The sequence below is a fragment of the Mesitornis unicolor genome, unplaced genomic scaffold, assembly GCF_000695765.1.
Source record: "Mesitornis unicolor isolate BGI_N332 unplaced genomic scaffold, ASM69576v1 scaffold3610, whole genome shotgun sequence".
Lineage (NCBI taxonomy): Eukaryota > Metazoa > Chordata > Aves > Mesitornithiformes > Mesitornithidae > Mesitornis > Mesitornis unicolor.
Window position 1 is genome coordinate 10,193 of NW_010156116.1, and position 18,729 is coordinate 28,921.

The 18,729-nt window shown below is 36.4% G+C and overlaps 1 protein-coding gene across 1 annotated transcript in view; it reads right to left on the reverse strand.

Annotated features, from left to right (window-relative positions):
- ANXA10 (annexin A10) overlaps positions 1-8,742 on the reverse strand; it is a 17,011-nt gene extending 8,269 nt beyond the window's left edge. Inside the window, exons 1-6 of the mRNA XM_010179130.1 lie at positions 8,722-8,742; positions 7,900-7,981; positions 5,029-5,123; positions 2,017-2,130; positions 866-956; positions 132-211 (exon numbers count right to left, since the gene is read on the reverse strand). Of these exons, the coding sequence (XP_010177432.1) occupies positions 132-211; positions 866-956; positions 2,017-2,130; positions 5,029-5,123; positions 7,900-7,981; positions 8,722-8,742 (483 nt within the window). The remainder of the gene's footprint in view (positions 1-131; positions 212-865; positions 957-2,016; positions 2,131-5,028; positions 5,124-7,899; positions 7,982-8,721) is intronic.
- Positions 8,743-18,729: the final 9,987 nt, after the last annotated feature.

Below are 18,729 nucleotides of genomic sequence, written 5' to 3' on the forward strand. Positions count from 1 at the left end.
TGTTCAAAAGTGTAGTCCTATTGAACCAGCTTTAACCACAGTCACCTTAAAATTTAAGACTTCTCAAATAGTATCAAAAGTTGTTATTAATTTTTTAGAAAACTAAGTCACACTACTTGTTTTTACAGTACCTGAGCAAGGTTCATGAGTGTATCTCTGAAGTGACCTGAAGTCTCGGAATCAATATCTTGTTGAAGATCATTATTATATTCTAGGTTAAAACAAAAATGTGTAATCTAAATCACAAATGAACATGCTCTAAATAGTACTAGTGAAGATTAGCAAACAAATGATAAATAGATGTTACATGTCCTTTTTCTATGGTGATTAATCCACAGTAACCCATGCAGGTTATACATGGACCTAGCCCTAGGGAGGGCTGGCTGGTCTGCCTGGGCCCTGCCGGGGAACTCTGCCATGCTGGGTGGCCTCAGCCGCTTCCCCAGCTCACCTGTCTGCCCACCCACAGCCACAGCCCTACCACTGCTGCTGCTGTGTGGTGGTGGGAAACTTGGACATGCTCCGTCAAGGCAAGTGAGTAGTGTCCAGTCAGGAGTAAGCCCGTTTTGAAGGATAACAGCCTATGTACTTTTTTTGAATAAAGTGTGCAGAAGTTTCTGAAAATCCCCAAATGTGGCTGCCTGGTATTTCAAATGTCATAGGCAGCAATACAGAAAAATACTATGACATATTTTCAACTTTAAGCATTTTGCTTCAGCCTTTTGTATATAGTTTTGGAAGAGGACGGGGAAGGGAACCAATTGGTATTGTGAAGTCATTTTTGTAGTTCAGTTCCTTCACGTCTGCTAATGCATCCAGAGCACGCACAGTACAGCTGCTGCTGTGCACTTGTGAAAAACATTACGCATTAAGTAGGCTTCTTTCATCTGGAAGATCTCCATATTTGATCTTGAGGCTAATATGTCAATTAGACATTTCTCTTCTGTGTCTGCTCCCTGTGTGGAGAAAAGTAAATATGAAAAAATGTTGCTAGTAGAAGCTACAGCTTTTAGAAGAAAGCAGTGCTGTGCCTATCAGAGGTAGCAAAAGAATAACAGTCTCTGCTGGATCAATGTGGAGTGTGCTTTTGCATAGTTTACCTGTTTAAACAGAAAATGACTTTGTATAACAGTAGAACCCTGTATTGCAAATACATTCCTACTTAATCTGAATTTCAGCATGTACATTAACAAGCGGGGAATGAAGCAAGACTAGTGTTGACAGAAACATGATGGGAAGAATTTTAGGGCTTTAGTAAGAACTTAGAATTTGCTGAAAGAAATGAGATGCAAAGGTTGAGCATACATCCCCAGCAAATGCTCAGGCAGTCTGAAGTAAATATAAGGACAAGTCCTCTATGAATTTGTTGGTGCTTAAGGCCTCCACAATGCCTCGTGGGAATGAATTTCACCATTTAATTACATAACCTTTGAAAATGTACTTTTGTTTGTTTCAAAACTTCAGTTGTTTAAGGCACACAGGCCTAGAGGGTGGGAAGAATAGGGAATATTTTCTTCAGAATGTGCAGTCAGTTCAATTTGAGTGGAGTAGTCATTACCTTGTCACAGAATAATTTGTAAGTGTTTATGTAAAAACATGTTCTGCTAAAGAAGTATTGGTCTTTTCAGAGGTGGAGGCTTAGTGCATGACACTGGCTGTTCAAGTGAATTTTGTTTGTAACATACATAAATACTTTCAGGATCAAGGCCTTACATTTCCCTGTATAAGTATTTCTTCATCTACTGAGTTTACTGTAAGTGTTAGATCAGTTGTATTTGTTATGTGACTAGGATATTATTTATGCTGGTTTTAGCATACTTATGAATAAACTTAATGTAGCACTGTATTCCTGATGACCTAATACTATATACATACTACCAATGTAGTACATTATTCCAGTGTTCTAACTTCCAGCAATTTATCAACCATTCAAATGTAAAAATAAGAATTAATTTAACATACTTTCAGTACTCTAATTAGGGATTCTGACTAAGCAATTCAGAATTGGACAAGTACCTTCAAGGCATGCCAGAGCTCATGGGCATCATAGGAGGGAGGTGGATACATCAAGCCAACCATGACTTCTTTGAAGTGATGAGAGAGATTCTCTTTTAGGTCTGTTATCAGATCCTTTAAAAGGAAAATAAAATGTACAGACAAGATTATTTCAATAGTCATAGTTTATGATGACAGCTTAAAAAAGTGGTAGTGGTTTTCTATAAACGAATAAAGATGAACTCTTGAAGATGAATTCTGGCTAAAATTCAGTAAGAAAAATATTTTAAATAGCACCTGCTTCTTCTAATAGTATGGGTGAGATGACAATAGACACACAAGCAAGTGACCACACAGAATTGTTGATTTTTATTTCATTAGAATACAGAAGAAAATTCAAGGGTTTAAGTGCAACTACTACTGAAAGGCTTGGAAACCTGAATACCATGGCAGAGCATCTGCAGCTTCCCTTGACACATTCTCTGTGAGAATCTGTGAGAGCTACACAGCTTTGGAAGTCAAACCCTGATTGGAGTTTGAACACAGGCGGCTTCTTGTGCTTTTTTCAGTGTTACTCACCATATGAATAATTTTAAAAATCATATTTCTCCTAGTACATTAAAATATCTGCTTTGGATTACTGGAAGGTTACATGCATCAGTTTATGTATATATTAGATTTAGAGTGAATTAACTACTTCTGACAGATGCTGGGTTAACAAAAAAGGGTCCTCCCTCTTCCCCTGCATGTGTCTCAGTACTGATTTGCCAGGCAGCTGACTAACAGATGAGAGTTTCCTCCCCATGCGCCCTTCTCAGTAGCATCCTTCAAAACACTGCAAATGCCAAAAGCTTGTTAGTTATGCTGTTGCTGTTTCTGATTAACAGGATACTTGGACACTTATCTTTTTTTAAATATTTCTGTACAGCACTGGGCAGCTGTCAGATATGTTCTGACCTAAGTCTGAATTTATTTCCATGATAATAATAACCAAATTATATATTATGTTATATTATATTATATCATATATCATATATCATATCATATCATATCATATAATATTTATTATATACAATAACCAAAAATTATTCCCATGATATAAATTGTTCTTTTTTTTTTCTCAGAGCCATCTTTTTCAGGCCTATACTTCTGTTTTGATACCTATCTGGATATAATTAAATTAATAGCTAGAGTAGCAATGATGGAGGACATACACACATTAAAAATTAAATTCATGAGGAAGAAACATACGCAGTCTTCAGTGAATGCACATTAGATGCGTTTTACAATTGCTAAATCACACATGGAGTAGAAATTAATACACTAAGACATTTCACTTCTGACAACATGCCTGCGAGAAAATAGATTAATAATACAAATGGATACTAATTAAAAATTAGTCTCCTACAATCAGAACTAAGGAAAGAGAAGTACTGAAAAAAAAAGACAAGACAACTCTAAGTTGTCATTATTAACGATTCCTTATTTGTCTCTGCTATAAGAAATCCTTGACGACTAATTGTAAGAAGGAATCTTAAAGCTTATCTGTATGTCTGAATCATGCAGCCAGTTCAGGGGTTTATTTTCCTTTATGTATTTCTCCTTCTGATGTGTCACACTTCACTTTTGTCAAATGAATGGCCATAGTGGCTACCATATTGAACAGACTGAGTTGAAATTAGGAGGGCAGAGAATTGGACTGACAGGTTTATCGCAGATTAAAATAAGAAGGCTAAAACTTTTGTTGTCTGGCTGTCTGTCTTCTCTGTCCTGCAGAGTTTACCACTCATAGACTGGTACTGCCAAATGGCACATTTGCCCAGTGCAGTTTTCCATCAACACAGATTTCAGCCACTGAAATGCTGTCACTGATGTGTGCTAAAGTAACTCCTGAAGTGCAAACAGCAGCAATTCAGGGCAAGACACATTAGGATGTGCCTATCCTGTTTGGCATTTCCTGCCCAAAATAGCAAACTTTTTGAGGGATAAATCAAATAAACTGCATGGAGCACTAACCAGATTAGCTATTTCAGTATATCCGTTATCACAAGTGAGACAAAAAAATTCAGTACTCTTGTTTCATCTCTGAAGTAAAATAGAACTAATTTGTACTGATCTCCATTTCCACATGACAAAATGTAGAACTAGTTGGTTTTTTTTTTTAAAGCTATCAAGAGTATCTTGATATATCTTGAGCTATCAAGTATACCCAGTGCTTCATAAATTCATTTAAATGAATGTATATGCATATATGCAAGATTGGGTCCATGAGTTTGAGAATTTTCTGTAGCCCATCACTGGAATATAAAAATAGTTTGCTTGTCTTTCACTTCTATTATTATTATAGTTTTAAAGATTGAAATTCTTAAAAATCACACCTGAGGTTTTCTTTAGCTTTTTTAGTTCTAGATCTTTAGATCTGTGGCCACTGGCTTTACAGCGCTTCAGGTTGTCTTAATATGGCTGACAGAGGTATAAATTTAAAGGCAGTGATTTTTCGTAGGCATTTATTTATTTTTTATATTTTTATTTTGGTTTTAAAAAGAGAATGCAAAATACGGCAAATCATAGTTCCATTCCTGTTGGCAATTCTTTACTGAGATATCATTAGTGGTATGTCTAGGTCATCTTCATGTATCAAAGGGCAGAAATTAAAGATAAAAAATTATATGGAGCTTTTAAGTGTTTTTCCTTGTTAAAATGATGAGTACAGTTGAAACACTAGAGGAAAAGTTTAAAGCAACAAGCCAGCTGCTATGGGTGGAGTAGAGAAGGAGCACCGTTCAGTGATTAAGAAGATAAATGAAGACTGGAAAAGAATGGGCTTAGTACTTCTCCTGGTTTATAAATGGCAATTTGAACCTGTCAGAGGTATCAGTAGTTACATGAGCAAAGCTGTGTGCCATCTGTTGGTGCCAGCTAGCTGTCTGCCAGGTTTTTTCTTCCAGTGACTGACCTGAGAGGAGGGCAGACCTACTGCACTGGAGACAGGAGAGACAGAAGTAATGAAAGTACAAAACAACTCTGTCATACCCTGCCGTACATGTCTCTGTACGCCTCAGCAATCATAAGCCGCTGTGAATTGCAACGCTGCGTTAGGATATCAATCAACACATCTTTTTCACAACCTGTAAAGGAAGCACGACACAGACTCTAAATTAACAAGGTGTTACTTACATTTGTGATTGTTCATGTCTTGTTCAAGAACATTAGCCTGTTTTCTCAAAAAAAATAGATCAACACATTAATATCCCACTGGTATTTACCAACATCAATTATATTTACCATGCTTATGTACCTTTGACTTGCTCGTGTATTACCAGCAGAAATTGAAGTAGTCTGTTATTATCAGATGCATCACCATCTCTCTCTAGCTCAGTGGTTTTGAAAGTGTCAATAAAACAGATAGAGGATTTCATCTATACAGAACTAGGCACACTAGCACAATTTGTGGCTGAGCCTGGGAATTCATACTTATATGTCCTGCTGATATTGATTAAATCGTCACTTCAGGATTAGGGATCTCTTTCATGGGGATGACAAGTTATGGTTAGAACATTTGTTTAAATACTGAAAGATTATTTTCAGAGGAACTATATAAAATAAGTTATGAAGGTTTAAGGAATATAATATCATAATCAATTTCTAAGGTAATTTTATTGAAGGTTACCTATGATCTTTTGCTTGATGGCTGGAGCATACCATTAAACTTCTATAATGTATTGGTATTAACTGCTTATGAAAAAATAAGATAATGATTAACATATTCTGAAAATTATTTTGTAATTTTAAATTTTTTTTCATCCCTAAAGTTGGCTCTTGGTAATTTCAGATGGCTGAGCATTTTAATGACATTCTAGCATAAATGTATCCCCAAGTGTGAATCTGTTGACTTTATCACACTTGCAGCAGAGATGAATTAGGCTGGAGAGCATGGAGATCAGCTAGCATCTCAAAGGAGTAGTCTTTCATGTTTCTACCAGTTATTGTCATATAGGCTTTATATGCAAGTTACATACACATTCTGTAAAAAGCCATGTGCAAGGTCCTGCACCTGGGTCAGGGCAACCCCAAGCACAGAACAGCCCAGGAGAAAAGGACTTGGGGGTGCTGGTTGATGAGGAGCTCAACATGAGCCAGCAATCTGAGCTTGCAGTACAGAAAAACAACCATATCCTTGGGCTGCATCAAAAGAAGCATGGCCAGCAGATTGAGGGAGGTGATTCTGCCTCTCTACTCTGCTCTCATGAGACCCCACCTGAATTACTGTATCCAGTTCTGGGGCCTCCAAGACAAGAAGGACATTGAGCTGTTGGAGTGGGTCCAGAGGAGGGCCACCAAGATGATCAGAGAGCTGGAGCACCTGTCCTGTGAAGACAGGCTGAGAGAGTTGGGGTTGTTCGGCTTGGAGAAGAGAAGGCTCCAGGGAGACCTTATTGCAGCCTTCCAGTATCTGAAAGAGGACTACAGGAAAGCTAGGGAGGGACTGTTTACAAGGGCAGCTAGCGATAGGACAAGGGGGAATGACTTTAAACTGGAAGAGGGAAGATTTAGACTAGATATTAGAGAGAAATTCTTTACTGCAAGGCTGGTGAGACACTGGAACAGGTTGTCTAAGGAAGTTGTGGCTGCCCCCTCCTTGGAAGTGTTCAAGGCCAGGTTGGATGTGAATAATTATCACTAGGAATCTGTACAGCTTATATAGTCTCTACCATAAAATTTAAGTATGCAAAAATAAATAACTATTAATTTGTGTAATACCACTAGTGTCAGTGGGACAGCATATGTGACTGAACGTCCTTATGAGAATGAATGACGTGTGCAAGATTCAGGACAGGGTTTCAATGCCTGTAAAGGCTATGGAGACTTAAACTCTTCTGAAGCTGAACTTTTTGTTTTGCCAATAGTCTTTGAAATTAGAACTTTGTTCCACATACTTTGATAGGTAAATTAAAAGTAAGGTTAATGCACTTGTATTTACAGTATCAAGTGAATAGAATCATCTCTGCACAGTATCGTTGTGTTAGAAACATTGCAATAAAAGTACTGTTTGAAGTCTGGCAAAATATTTGCAACTTTTCATCTGTAGCAAATTTAATCAAAAAAGATACTTTAGACTAGCCTTGATTAATAATACCCATTGTGGTTCATTTGACATTCAGTTTGAGTCCTCACATTTCCATTAAAGAAACTGAAAAGAGAATGCCAGATTTGGCGATGTACAGCCTTGTAAAAAGCCCAAGAGGTATAAAAATTCAGATACAGAAAATAATTTCAATGTGAGGAAAATGTTTCAGATAGTAAAAAAAATATAAAATAAAATATTCTGACCCTCAGCAGTACCAACAATGCTCAACAGAAAAATACAAAAAAAAATCTGAACAGAGAAAAATGCTTTGGTGAAAAAAAAATTTATTTCTCCATAGACTGAAAGCAAAAAAATGACTCCTGAATGAAAGATAATAAATTCTTTAAAATTTCTACTTGATTTTTTTTATTTCTTGATGGCTGATATTTTAAAAGACTTAACAGACTGTGGTAATATTTAATTGCTGAAGTTACAATTGAAAACCTTTCCTTTGTTGGTCTTTACTGCAGTGATATAACACAGAATTCCATTTTTCTTATTTTCCTGAGGAAAGTGTTAGTTACTGTAAGTGTTGATATAGGTTTTAGATTTATCTTAATCACCTCTTAGTTCCTGTAAATGCAAATGCAAATTATTTTTTTTATACAAATTATTTATTTGGACATCACCAATATGTTTCATTGTGCTGCCTTGCAGAATCAACAGATACCTAATGACACTTTTAATTTTATGAATTCTTCTTTTGCCTACTGCTTGTTATTTTGTAAGAGCTTTCTGAAAAGAAAAGGTGTGTTAGAATCAGTCAAGATACTCACTAATTCCTTGTAGGGCACCTCCTAGCAACTGGGCATCCATAATAGGGTTAAAATTCGGAGCGGGAAAAATTGTTCCTTGTATCTGCTAAAGAAGAAAGCAACATTTAATTGAGGTATTTTATATCTATAACAATGCATAATTCTGTTGAAAACCAAGAATTTTTAGCATTAAATTGTCATTGCTTCATAGGGAACACAGTACTAAGTTTTTAATTTATGAAACAGAACTTAAACTTCCAGTAAGCCCTAGGAAGATAGACCATGTTTGAGGAGGTTGCCCCTAACATGAGTTAGGCCTGAGAAAAAAAATTAAATACTGATTATTTTTTTTGCATTAAAATGTAACCACAATTTTGTGACTAGCTCTTTTCCTACCTTTTTCTGAAAATATTCTCTGTCAAAGTTAATCCATGATATCCCTGACAGCCTTCAATATCTATTTCTCATGGTAGTTCTAATTTGAAAGGACTAATGAGAAAATGATGAATGAGATAAATAGGTTGCTTAATAACCTAGTGATTTTTTAAAGAAATGATACTGCTGCCAAGTGTGAGATAGCTTTCGGATATGCCATGTAGAAGGCAACACCATTTTTCTAGTTGCTTTGTAACTGATTTAATTAGCGTCAGTTGATTCTCAGTGATAGTTTATTTAATGTATTTTTTCTTATTCTTTGTAAGAAATCTGTGAATAGTAAAAGAACTGAAGTACTCATTGTAATAGAATCACATACCCATAAGTATACAGAAGAAAATAACCGAGGTTGAAAACTACTGAGCTCTGTCTCCCAGTTAACCTCTGTAGTTCCTCTGGGGCTCCTACCTGCTTTTCCAGGCGTACCATGTGTAAAGATTATTTTTTATGATGATTCCTGTTCTTAATGAATACTTCTGATTAAAATGACACTGTTAAATTGAGTTTTACATTTCAAAGGAAAAATGGGACATATTTTGCAAATACAAATAAAGTGTTTTTTTGAATACCTCCTAGAATCAGGAGTTACACTGATTACACTAGTTATTTGTTTGTTCATTTTACATACACTTGAAAGCGTTTTATATATTGTGCCTTCATCAGTAATGACACACATGATTTTGTGTATGGCCACCAATCACGCTTCTCTTGCTTGCAATTTTATCCAAGGAATTAAAAAGGATCAAGCAAGAAGTGGATATTTTTGATGAGAAGGAAGACATAATTTCTTGATGTGTTTTGATCGTTACTTTAGACCCACCAAGCAAAGGTAGGGGTAACAAATTCTCAGTGGTTAAGTGAGGAAAGGAATGTATGGTCAGAAATTTAAGATTTTTAAAGGAGTTTAAAAAGTACTAATAAGGCAACATGTGTTTACACAAAAGTACTCACCAGTTAATTCATCATTTAAATACAAGGTCCTACTTTTACAGCTAAACATAAAATTCCTTTGAAGGAAATTTTGCATAACTAATACTGGCATAGCTCACAGAGTTGTTGTTGCAATGTTGTGTACCTCGAAGAAATTACTTGCCTCTTTTCAGTGTTTGCACAGTCTAACCTTTAGAAAGCATTATGCCACCACGACCTGCGTAACTTTTTTCCTGTGACCACTTAATTCCAGTCTTTCACAAGCCTGCAGAAGCATTCCTGGTTCACTTTATGCACTTAATTTCAAAATCTTCAGGGGTTTATTACTTATTAAACTTATTCCAACTGTTTTCATTGAATTTCTGAAATAGGGGCACAAGCAGGTCTGGGCCAAACCTTTAGACCTGAACTTTGGTAATTTTGGGTCTAAGTTCAGTATGATTATGGAGTGAGAGCCTACCACTTGCTGTATATTGCAGCCATTTGTTTTCTGTTTAGTATAAAAAAATTTGAGTAAGCTGTGTGATATTTACCACAAGGAAAGCAAAGCCAAGGAAATGTATTGGTTTGGTAGAGACAGAGACTCATTCTTGGATGCTGCAGTGCTGTTTGTACCACTCTGAGGTAAATCCTGCATGGACAATCCGTAAACTTGTCACAGGGGACAGGGCCTCAGCGCTGTGATGGCAGCTCACACTACTGTCCTCTGGTGACAAGATGCTACACATCAGGTGAGAAGGAAAAAACTTGCTTCAAAAGCAATGCAGAAATCCAAGAGGTTGCTTTTCTGAGCAAGCTACTGCTCTAATGCCCCTTGTTGTAGTTTTATGGGGAAAGTGAAAGCATGAAAGAGCTCGTGTAGTTTTAAGTAGCTGAGCAAGATTAAATGCTCACAATAATCTCCTGTACTGAGAGGTAAACCTGGAGGTTGTGGCAGGCATTTGATTTTGCAAAGATTTGTTACAATCTTGTCATATTTTAGAAGCATCTGTGATTACAACATTCTTTTGCTTGACATTCCTCAAGAAAATGAAATACATCAGAACAACTCAGCTTGGGAAAACTGGAGCTCTGCTTCCAGAACCTAGGACCCAGAGTGCAAAAGCATGTTTCCCCAAAAAATTTTTTGCATGCCTAAATGTACCTAGGAAATGCATACATAGCAGCAGTATTAGTCACTGCTCAAACTGAGGGAGCAGAGCAGTAGAGGCATTTGGTAACTGAAAGAAATTGGAACAGATTGAATTTTGATCAGGGAGCAGGCAACTACATGAGAATAGGTTGTTCCTTTTCATTAACTTTGGTTAGAGAATTTCTACTGCCCCGTTTTGAAGCAGGGCATTTTTAGGGTTGATTTAACACCTGAGTGTGGTTACATGTACTGCTATTTCAATTCATTCATTTTCACTAAAGTCAGCTGTGAGTGACCAATAAACCCCTATAGTGGAAGAAGGCTCAGAGGAGCTGGACAAGGGCCATGTGCCCATGGAATTCAGGGAATAAAGCAGGGTGTGACTGACCACAGCTGTTGAGAAGAAAGTTGACTTTATCTCAACATAAAGGGTAGTGAGGATGGCTTTTGTTTTAGACAAACAGCTATCAGTAGTTGAGTTGATGGACTGGTGATGCAAAGGTTTATACCTGATTTCATTAAAAGGGTGTGGATGTCTCTCCGAGTTAGGCGGACCAGCATGGAGGGAGTGAATATGCAGCCCAACACAGAGTATAAAAACCAAACAACCAGCAAAATAATGGGGAAGAGAGCAATGGGCTTGAGCTGACTTCAACCCATGTATTCCTTTCTGATGATGGCCAGCATTGTAACAGTGACCGTATCATAAAGACCAGTAACAGGGAGCTCATCAGTGTTACATTTGTATTGTGCCTTCAGTACCTTTTGTATTACTTTGCTGGATTGAAAATCCTCTGTAAAATCACTTATCTTCAAATAAGTAAATTTGATATTAAATATTACACCCTCTATTGGTGGAATATATAAAAGAACCTGCTGAGAGAGTATTGGACTCTGACATCAGGACGCCCAGTTTTGAGTCCATGGCCATTTCTGTTTTGCTTACACAGCATGTTTTTCTCCCCTGAACTCTGAAAAGCATAGGGAAATTAATAGTATCATCTTATGACTTTTCTTCCATATGCCTTAAGATGGTCACTACAGGGATGCTAATCCCCTGTTGAGATTTTTCTTACTTAATGTTTATTTTTAAAAATACATTTAACACTTCCAAATATCCACCAGAAGATCCTGAACACCAAGTGAAATTTATGTGAAAGAAAATAAAAAACTAGCTACATAGAGAAGAAATAAACCTTTAAACACCCTCCAGTGAATGAAATGTCCAACAGGGTTCTGAGTGATTCAAGCAACAGCTCCCCATCAATCAGGATGAATTATTAGGAAGGCCATAGCACTGGTACCATCATCAGATTCCAACAGCTTTGAGGTGGCAATCACATTACAATAACTCCTTCTGAAGATCAGTTGAAAATATTCGATAGAACCAGAGAGCATATCATAAATCAAAGTGAATAAAGACCTGCAAACCTGCAGGTTCCTACAGCTTCCTCTGCAAAATAGAAAACATGAGGTGGCAACTTCTGTGAGACATCAAGAATTACTGGATGGTAATCTTAAAAAAAAAAAAAAGGTGGAGGGAAACCCAACCTATGCTTTTGTCAGAAGCCACCCTTTTATAATAAATTAAAAATTAGTTAAAAATTAAATTTCAGCCTTTCATTTACAGACTGAATAAGTTTCTTTGATTTGTAAAAAGCAAACTCTTTCAAAGTTAAACTTTTCTGGTCAGTACTCTAAATGGTAATTCAGCTTTAGTCTGCTGAAATTGGGTTTATCAATGAAACGTTTTAAGAGAGGAAAATCTACTAAAATACCCAAATTCTCCTGTATGTCCTAAATCATTAAACTATTTTAAGACCTCCACCAGCTTGTATTAAAGAGTCAGGGACTATTTCCACTGTCTGAAAGGAAGGCAGACTAGGCTCTTATTGCTTCCTCTGACCCCGGATTTATTATAGAGGAGTTTTCCTCTGTAGGAAAGTCCAATTTTAATTATTTATCTCTAACCAGCTACTGTATACGTAATACTAAAATTCAAGGCAGTATTCTTTCTCTAAACTAAACCCAAGTATGCTTTCTGTCTGCCTTCTTCAAATAGAAGTGATTAGGAGGTTCACTGGAGTACAAAATTAATTGACATAGGTGCTGAAATACGAAACTGCTGAAGTCAGGAAGATGGCAACACATGAAAGGGGAAAAATTAAGATTCATGTTCACATCAACTTGGGATCCTGAATTTCATGCTTAAATGAACATTATGTTACTCTTTGCTGTAAGCAGAAATAACACTTCATGGCAGAGCTAAATCTGCAGCAGTGAAAGTTGCAATGTGATTGTCTTGGTTAGGGGTACGTTCACTGAATATAATTTCTCTAAATACAATGCTCTCCAATCCATCCACACAAGTAAAACAAAATTATGGTTCAGAAGTAACAGAAATATTTTTGAAGGTTGAGAAGAGAAGGGAGATTTTTGGATCACTTAACATTCTTATTACCAGTACTTTATCCAAATCTCATTGTTAGTGTCAATGGAAGTCTTTTTATTGCTTTCAGGGAGCTTTGGGTTGTGCCCTTAATGAGCAAAATAATTTTACACCTTGCTGAGGAAAGCAAGAAGAGTTTGTTGATGGAGAATGGAGGGTCTCCAAGGTGGCCAAAAAGCTGGAAAACTTGCCCTGTGAGGAGAAGCTGAGGGAATTTGACTTAGCCTGGACAAGAGAGCTTTGGGAGCACCCAAAAGCTGCTCTGCAGTATTTATAGGGAGAGCATTAAGAACATGGAGCCAGGCTTTTTGCTGAGGTTCATGAAGAATGAAAGACAACAGCCAGGAAACAAAATAAGGAATGTTCTGGCTGGATGTGAAGATGACATTTTTTACTGTGAGGATAACTGACCAGTAGCAGAAGTTGCCTGAAGAGGCTGTGGAGTCTCCATACTCCCAGGTTTTAGAAACTGAACTGGGCAAATCTCTAACCACCTTAGTCTGAAATCAGTGTTGACCCTGTTTTGATAAGGAGGCTGGGTTAGATTACCTACCAACCTTCCATTCAATCTAATAATTCTATAATTTTTTCAAAGACAAAAATTAACATTAATTTCCCAAATAACAATTTAAAAATAAGTGAAAATTATCCAACACCCATTGGTCTCAGCGATGTGGGACTGAGTGATGAAAAAACTTCCTTTATGCTCTGGGGGTCAGTCCAACAGGGTGTACACCAATTCTAGACATATACTTTAAAGAATTCTAAACTTTGTGCAGGATGAGGCACAAAACTTGACATGTGTGTCAGTGATTGCTTGTGTCCACTCTTGTCCTGGTTTTGCTAAGGTAGAATCATAGAATGAGTATTCTGTTCAGGAAAGCTGCAATTCCAGAAGGACTCTAACACTCTGTTTCATGGGAAAAAAGTGATAAGACACTTTGATTTATGTTTTGGCCAGCACTGTTATGTGGTGATCAAGATCATTATTGGCCTTGAGATAAACAAGTACAGAGGCTGGGGGAAACCTAAACCTAGTGTTGCTGACCCCAAGCTGGTCGAAGAATATTATTCCATACTAATAAACATCACAATCACTATACATTGGGGAATTTACTGGGGTCAACCCTCCTTATTCTATAGCTGACATCTCAAGAGGATCTTCTCCGCTGTCCTACCCCTGAGGACTATTCCCCCACTATATCAGCCGAGTATAACTTTGTGTACTTTATATTAATATTGTTATGAATATTTTTATTATAATCTTATTAAGCCTGTTTTTATTTCACCCTATGGGTCTTTCCTTTTCCTGATTCCCATCCCCAGGTGGGGAGGAGTCATCTTGTGATAGAACAACTGTATAAACTATGACAACTGTACATAATGTGACTATTTGAATTATCATGCTGGTAAGAATTATGTATATTGTCAGTATAAAACAACTGTGAACTTCATGTGCAATTTATTTATGTGTTCTCATTTCCAAAAGGGAAACCAGTGAAGGTGTAATGAGATCTGACTATTAGGAGTGACAGATTGATACTTTCACAGAAAATATAGTTGTTGTTTACGGATATTAAGTGAGCCTAACTATATTGTCTGCATGGGAGCTACAGCAAGCCCTTTTATCTTTACCAGTCATAAATCAATCATATTAAAAAGATTCCTTCCCTAAATAGGTTTTATTTATAATTATCTAGGACAGATCCCATAGTAAGGTTTCCACTATTTCACCAGTATCTGAATGTAGTTTCCAAAAGGGATGTTAGCATACATTGAAACTGAATGCAGAGCTGAACATCTAAGCATCTGGAACCAGATCAGATCAGAAAGTGCAGACAGCTCATTATTCAGCTATTTCATGGTAAATACTGAAATTATATATATATTTTTCAAAAAGGGGACAGGGGAGGGATGAGGATATCTAAAAATTGCCTTAAGGAAATACTGATCTAAAAAGCATACAGAAGAAATATGCGCTAGATCCTCAGTCAGTGTAAATGTACATAACTTTGCTAAAGTCAGTACCCAGATATCCTTCAAATTTCCTTATTACTAATACACTGCATGTTCACACGATCTTCTTAATGGACCTTGTGAAAATTCATGCATTCTTTTGTGGATCTTCCCAGATTTGCGTATGTATAGATATATTCATCAGGTAAAGTGGACAGGATAGAATAGCACTAAAATTTATCTTCAAGTCGTCTACACTCAAAAAATATCTGTCCTCACAAGTGTATGTATAGATGTTTTGGTGGCCAAACAATGCCACATTTGGTTACTCAGTTTGGGTGCAAGAATGTAGATTTTGTGTATATTGGGATGATGTCTTGTTTTGAAGTACATAGTTTTGTGATACAAGTTGTTTTGTGAGTGCTGTAGCTAGTAACCACTGGTTTCTTCCAGATTCTTTTGACTCTGTATTCCTACTGACTTCCTCCAACCACAACAGCAGTTATTTTTCCTCTTTGTTCCTTGATTCTCCATCTACATTCACAATCCATCAGGTCCTTTCTGAGTCAACCACTGGCTGAGTAAAAGATGGTTTGTCCTGTGACAGAGTCCAAAGTGGGTATGTACTGCTTGACTGGTGCTAAGCCAATAGAATAAATGACTGTTGAGTTTAAACTGCTGCATTTTTTAATGGAAAAATAATTTAGTTCTCGTGCCGCCTCCACTGAGCAGTGTTTTCACAAAATTTCAGAAAAGCTTGCCATTCCTCTCCCAGGTATGATAGAAATTCAATATCACATTCAAAGTTACTGGTAGGGATAGATCAATGGTCACATACACAGAAATAGAGCCAAATTTCTGAAGACACCAGAGGGGAAATGCCTGGTATGGTCACTGAAGGAACATGAAAAGTTCCACAGTTTAAAAGACTGTTTAAGTTTTGATATCTGGATTCTAGCATTGCAGATAACATACACACCATTTTGCTGGGGTGCTCTTTGAAAGCATATTATTCAACATGGCAAGGCCTTCTGCATTAGAAAGAAAATGTCTTCGAAGAGGAGATGAGGGAAGTTATTCCTGAGCGTGATTTGGCCACTTTATGGGTTAGTTTACACCAGATGCTATATGTGAGCGTTGAGAAATGGTTCTCATACAGTCTTTCTTCTGCAGCATCCTAACAAAAAGGATACCTATTATTCAGAAGGAAGAAAATCAACAGTATCTTGTTTTTTGCCCCGCAAAGTATCCAAGCACCCGAAGGTAAGGTAAACAAATCTCCAGAGATGATTCAGTGATTTTGGGCTTTAAGGATTTTAATCTTCTTCCTGATGTCAAGATACCCTCATTTACAAAAACACAGATTTGTTTCTACAGATGCCTGGTCCAGGTGGGCTCTTTATACATATCTGTATGTGTTTGCACATGTGCATTTAACTCTTTTGAAGGGAACTGATTCAAAAACAGCTGTGCAGACAGAACAGGTTTGTGATGTTAGTGAAATGAATCAAAAAGATAAAAGAAATTGGAAAGGGACTATAAAATTTGTAATAAATCTGAAAAAGGTACTCACACTCTTACCTTCCTTCTGTGCGAGAACAAGGAAGTTACAGCTTTTCCTGACCAAAGCCATAAGCTTTTCAAAAAAAGTATCAGTAAAAGCTGAGTCTGCTTTTATCAAATGATGATGTGTAAAGTTCAGGCAAATCAGTCTTGTGATGGAAAAGCAATCTAAAGTATGAACAGCCTTCTAATAATATTTGTTCAATAAGTCATTCTGCTGATAACAAACAATCAAAGTCAAACTCCTTAGTCTGAATGTTTCCCATAGGGAATATCTACTAAAATAAAATGCTTGCTTTATTAGCTAACTACATGCTTTGAGCTAGCTATACTTTTGTATATATATCTTTTGTGTGCAACTTTATTAAATAAAAATATCACAAGCATTTTGATTTACTGTGTATTTATTTTATGGACTTAATTTGAATAATATATGGTACAGTAATGGAAGAGGTACTTTTAAACATAGACAATTCTTTCTCCAAAGCCTCCCATCTTTCCCTGTATATGTATTTTAGAGAGGCTGTAGAACTTGTCTTATCCAATTCCTGGTAGTTTTACCTCTGTGGTACTGTGGGGAGCCATTTTCTGTATGTAATCTCTGATAATGATGTCACCTTGTGTTGCTGAATCTGGCAGAACTGCTGTGAACATTTTGTACATCTCATTCTTCATCTCAGGGGACTCCATCCTATCCAGTTGTTCATACATAACATAAGTAATTACTAATATGTGTAACATAAAATATAAAGGAGATAATCTTAAAAAGCCAAGTAATACTTTCAATTCTTTTTTCATGTTTCTTATGCTTCTGATTTAATGGTATAATAATGTTTTATGTTCCTTGAAAAATATAATTAAGTTTAAACTGTGCTTTTAAAACAGTCTTAAAAAAGTATCTTAAAAATTCTCAGTCTAAGGTTGTGTTTAAGAAGAGTAGACAAGAATACAGTGTGACAGCCTCACCACTCAGTTCTGTGTAAGCCCTGCTTTCTAGCTTGTGATTCTCTAGAAAGAGTGATCTTTCTGCTGTTTTGTTGATGAGTCTCATCTGAAAAAACTGCTACTGCTCCATGACCGACTTTATCTTGAGGAACCATCCAGGGGAAGGGGTGTGTGTGGGCTCTGCGCTACATGTCCCCATTCTGTCTGGATGGCTCAGCAGGGAAGTCTGCTCCACTGGTAAGATTCCAGTAAGCAAGTTCATATAAACCCCTAATTTCTCTCCCTTTCCATCCCACAACACATGAAAATGGGAATAAAGCATAAAAATGTACCCAGCCTGAGAATCCATCACAGTACCTTTCAGAGAAAGCCTTAATCAGGTTTTCATGTCTTTCCTGAGACCAATATGCACCCCACTGTCTACAACTGCTTCTCTGCTCTCTACTTCTGTGATTACAAAAATAAGGCTAATCAATATGTCTTTATGTTTAGAAGCAGAGGGAATGAAGAGATGGTATTCACACAATTTAGTTTGGAGTATTTTGGTACAATTCAGAAGATCAAAATTAGGAACTTGAGTTCCCTTTCTGCTTAAGAGGTCCTAAAGGCTGACTAATGCAGACCAATTACATTAAATTAAGCCTAAAATAGCTGGTGTAAAAATCTTCCACAGTTAAGAATTAATGTGTAATCTATTAGATTTTTTTGGTAATACTATCAAACTATTGCAATATTATTACCAGTATCATTATTACCAATTTTAATAACTTTAAAGCAAAATTATTTCTTCTATAATTATTTTGTAATGTACTACCATTAATATCAGGCAACATGCTATATGCAGATGCAGTGTCGATTATTTAAATACAATTGGTCTCAATAAATCAGTAGAAGAAAAGAAACAGAACTTCCTGACTTCTTCAACTGAAATAGGTCTTCTGGCCTTGACAGATGAAGTTATTCTTCCTATCTTCCTTTGATTGTCAGGAATAGATGAATAACATAGCAATTAAAAGAGAAAATAAGAAGCAAAGAAAAAAAAATCCCTTTTCAGTTCTTAATTGATCCAGTAAAGAATACAAAATCCCAAACTGAAGAAAACCAAACACATTAGCAAAACACATTCAGTACCTGTTTCTTTAGAAACACAAATACAAGCAATATGATTTTATAGGAAGCAATACTTTTCTAATGAGATTGGAATATTTAGTGCAATTATACTTTCAAATAAAATACGTATGGAAAAAAAATCCGTATTTTAGAAAATTCTATATTGATCTGCAAATTTATTGGGAATGCACATGCAAAAAATATTTGAGAAGAATGAATCTTTATTCCTATTAATAATAATTAAAAGAATATGAAAGTTCTTAGTGAACATAATTATCAGTATGGTAGGTACAGAAAACAATTTCACATACTTTCATAATGAAATAATAAC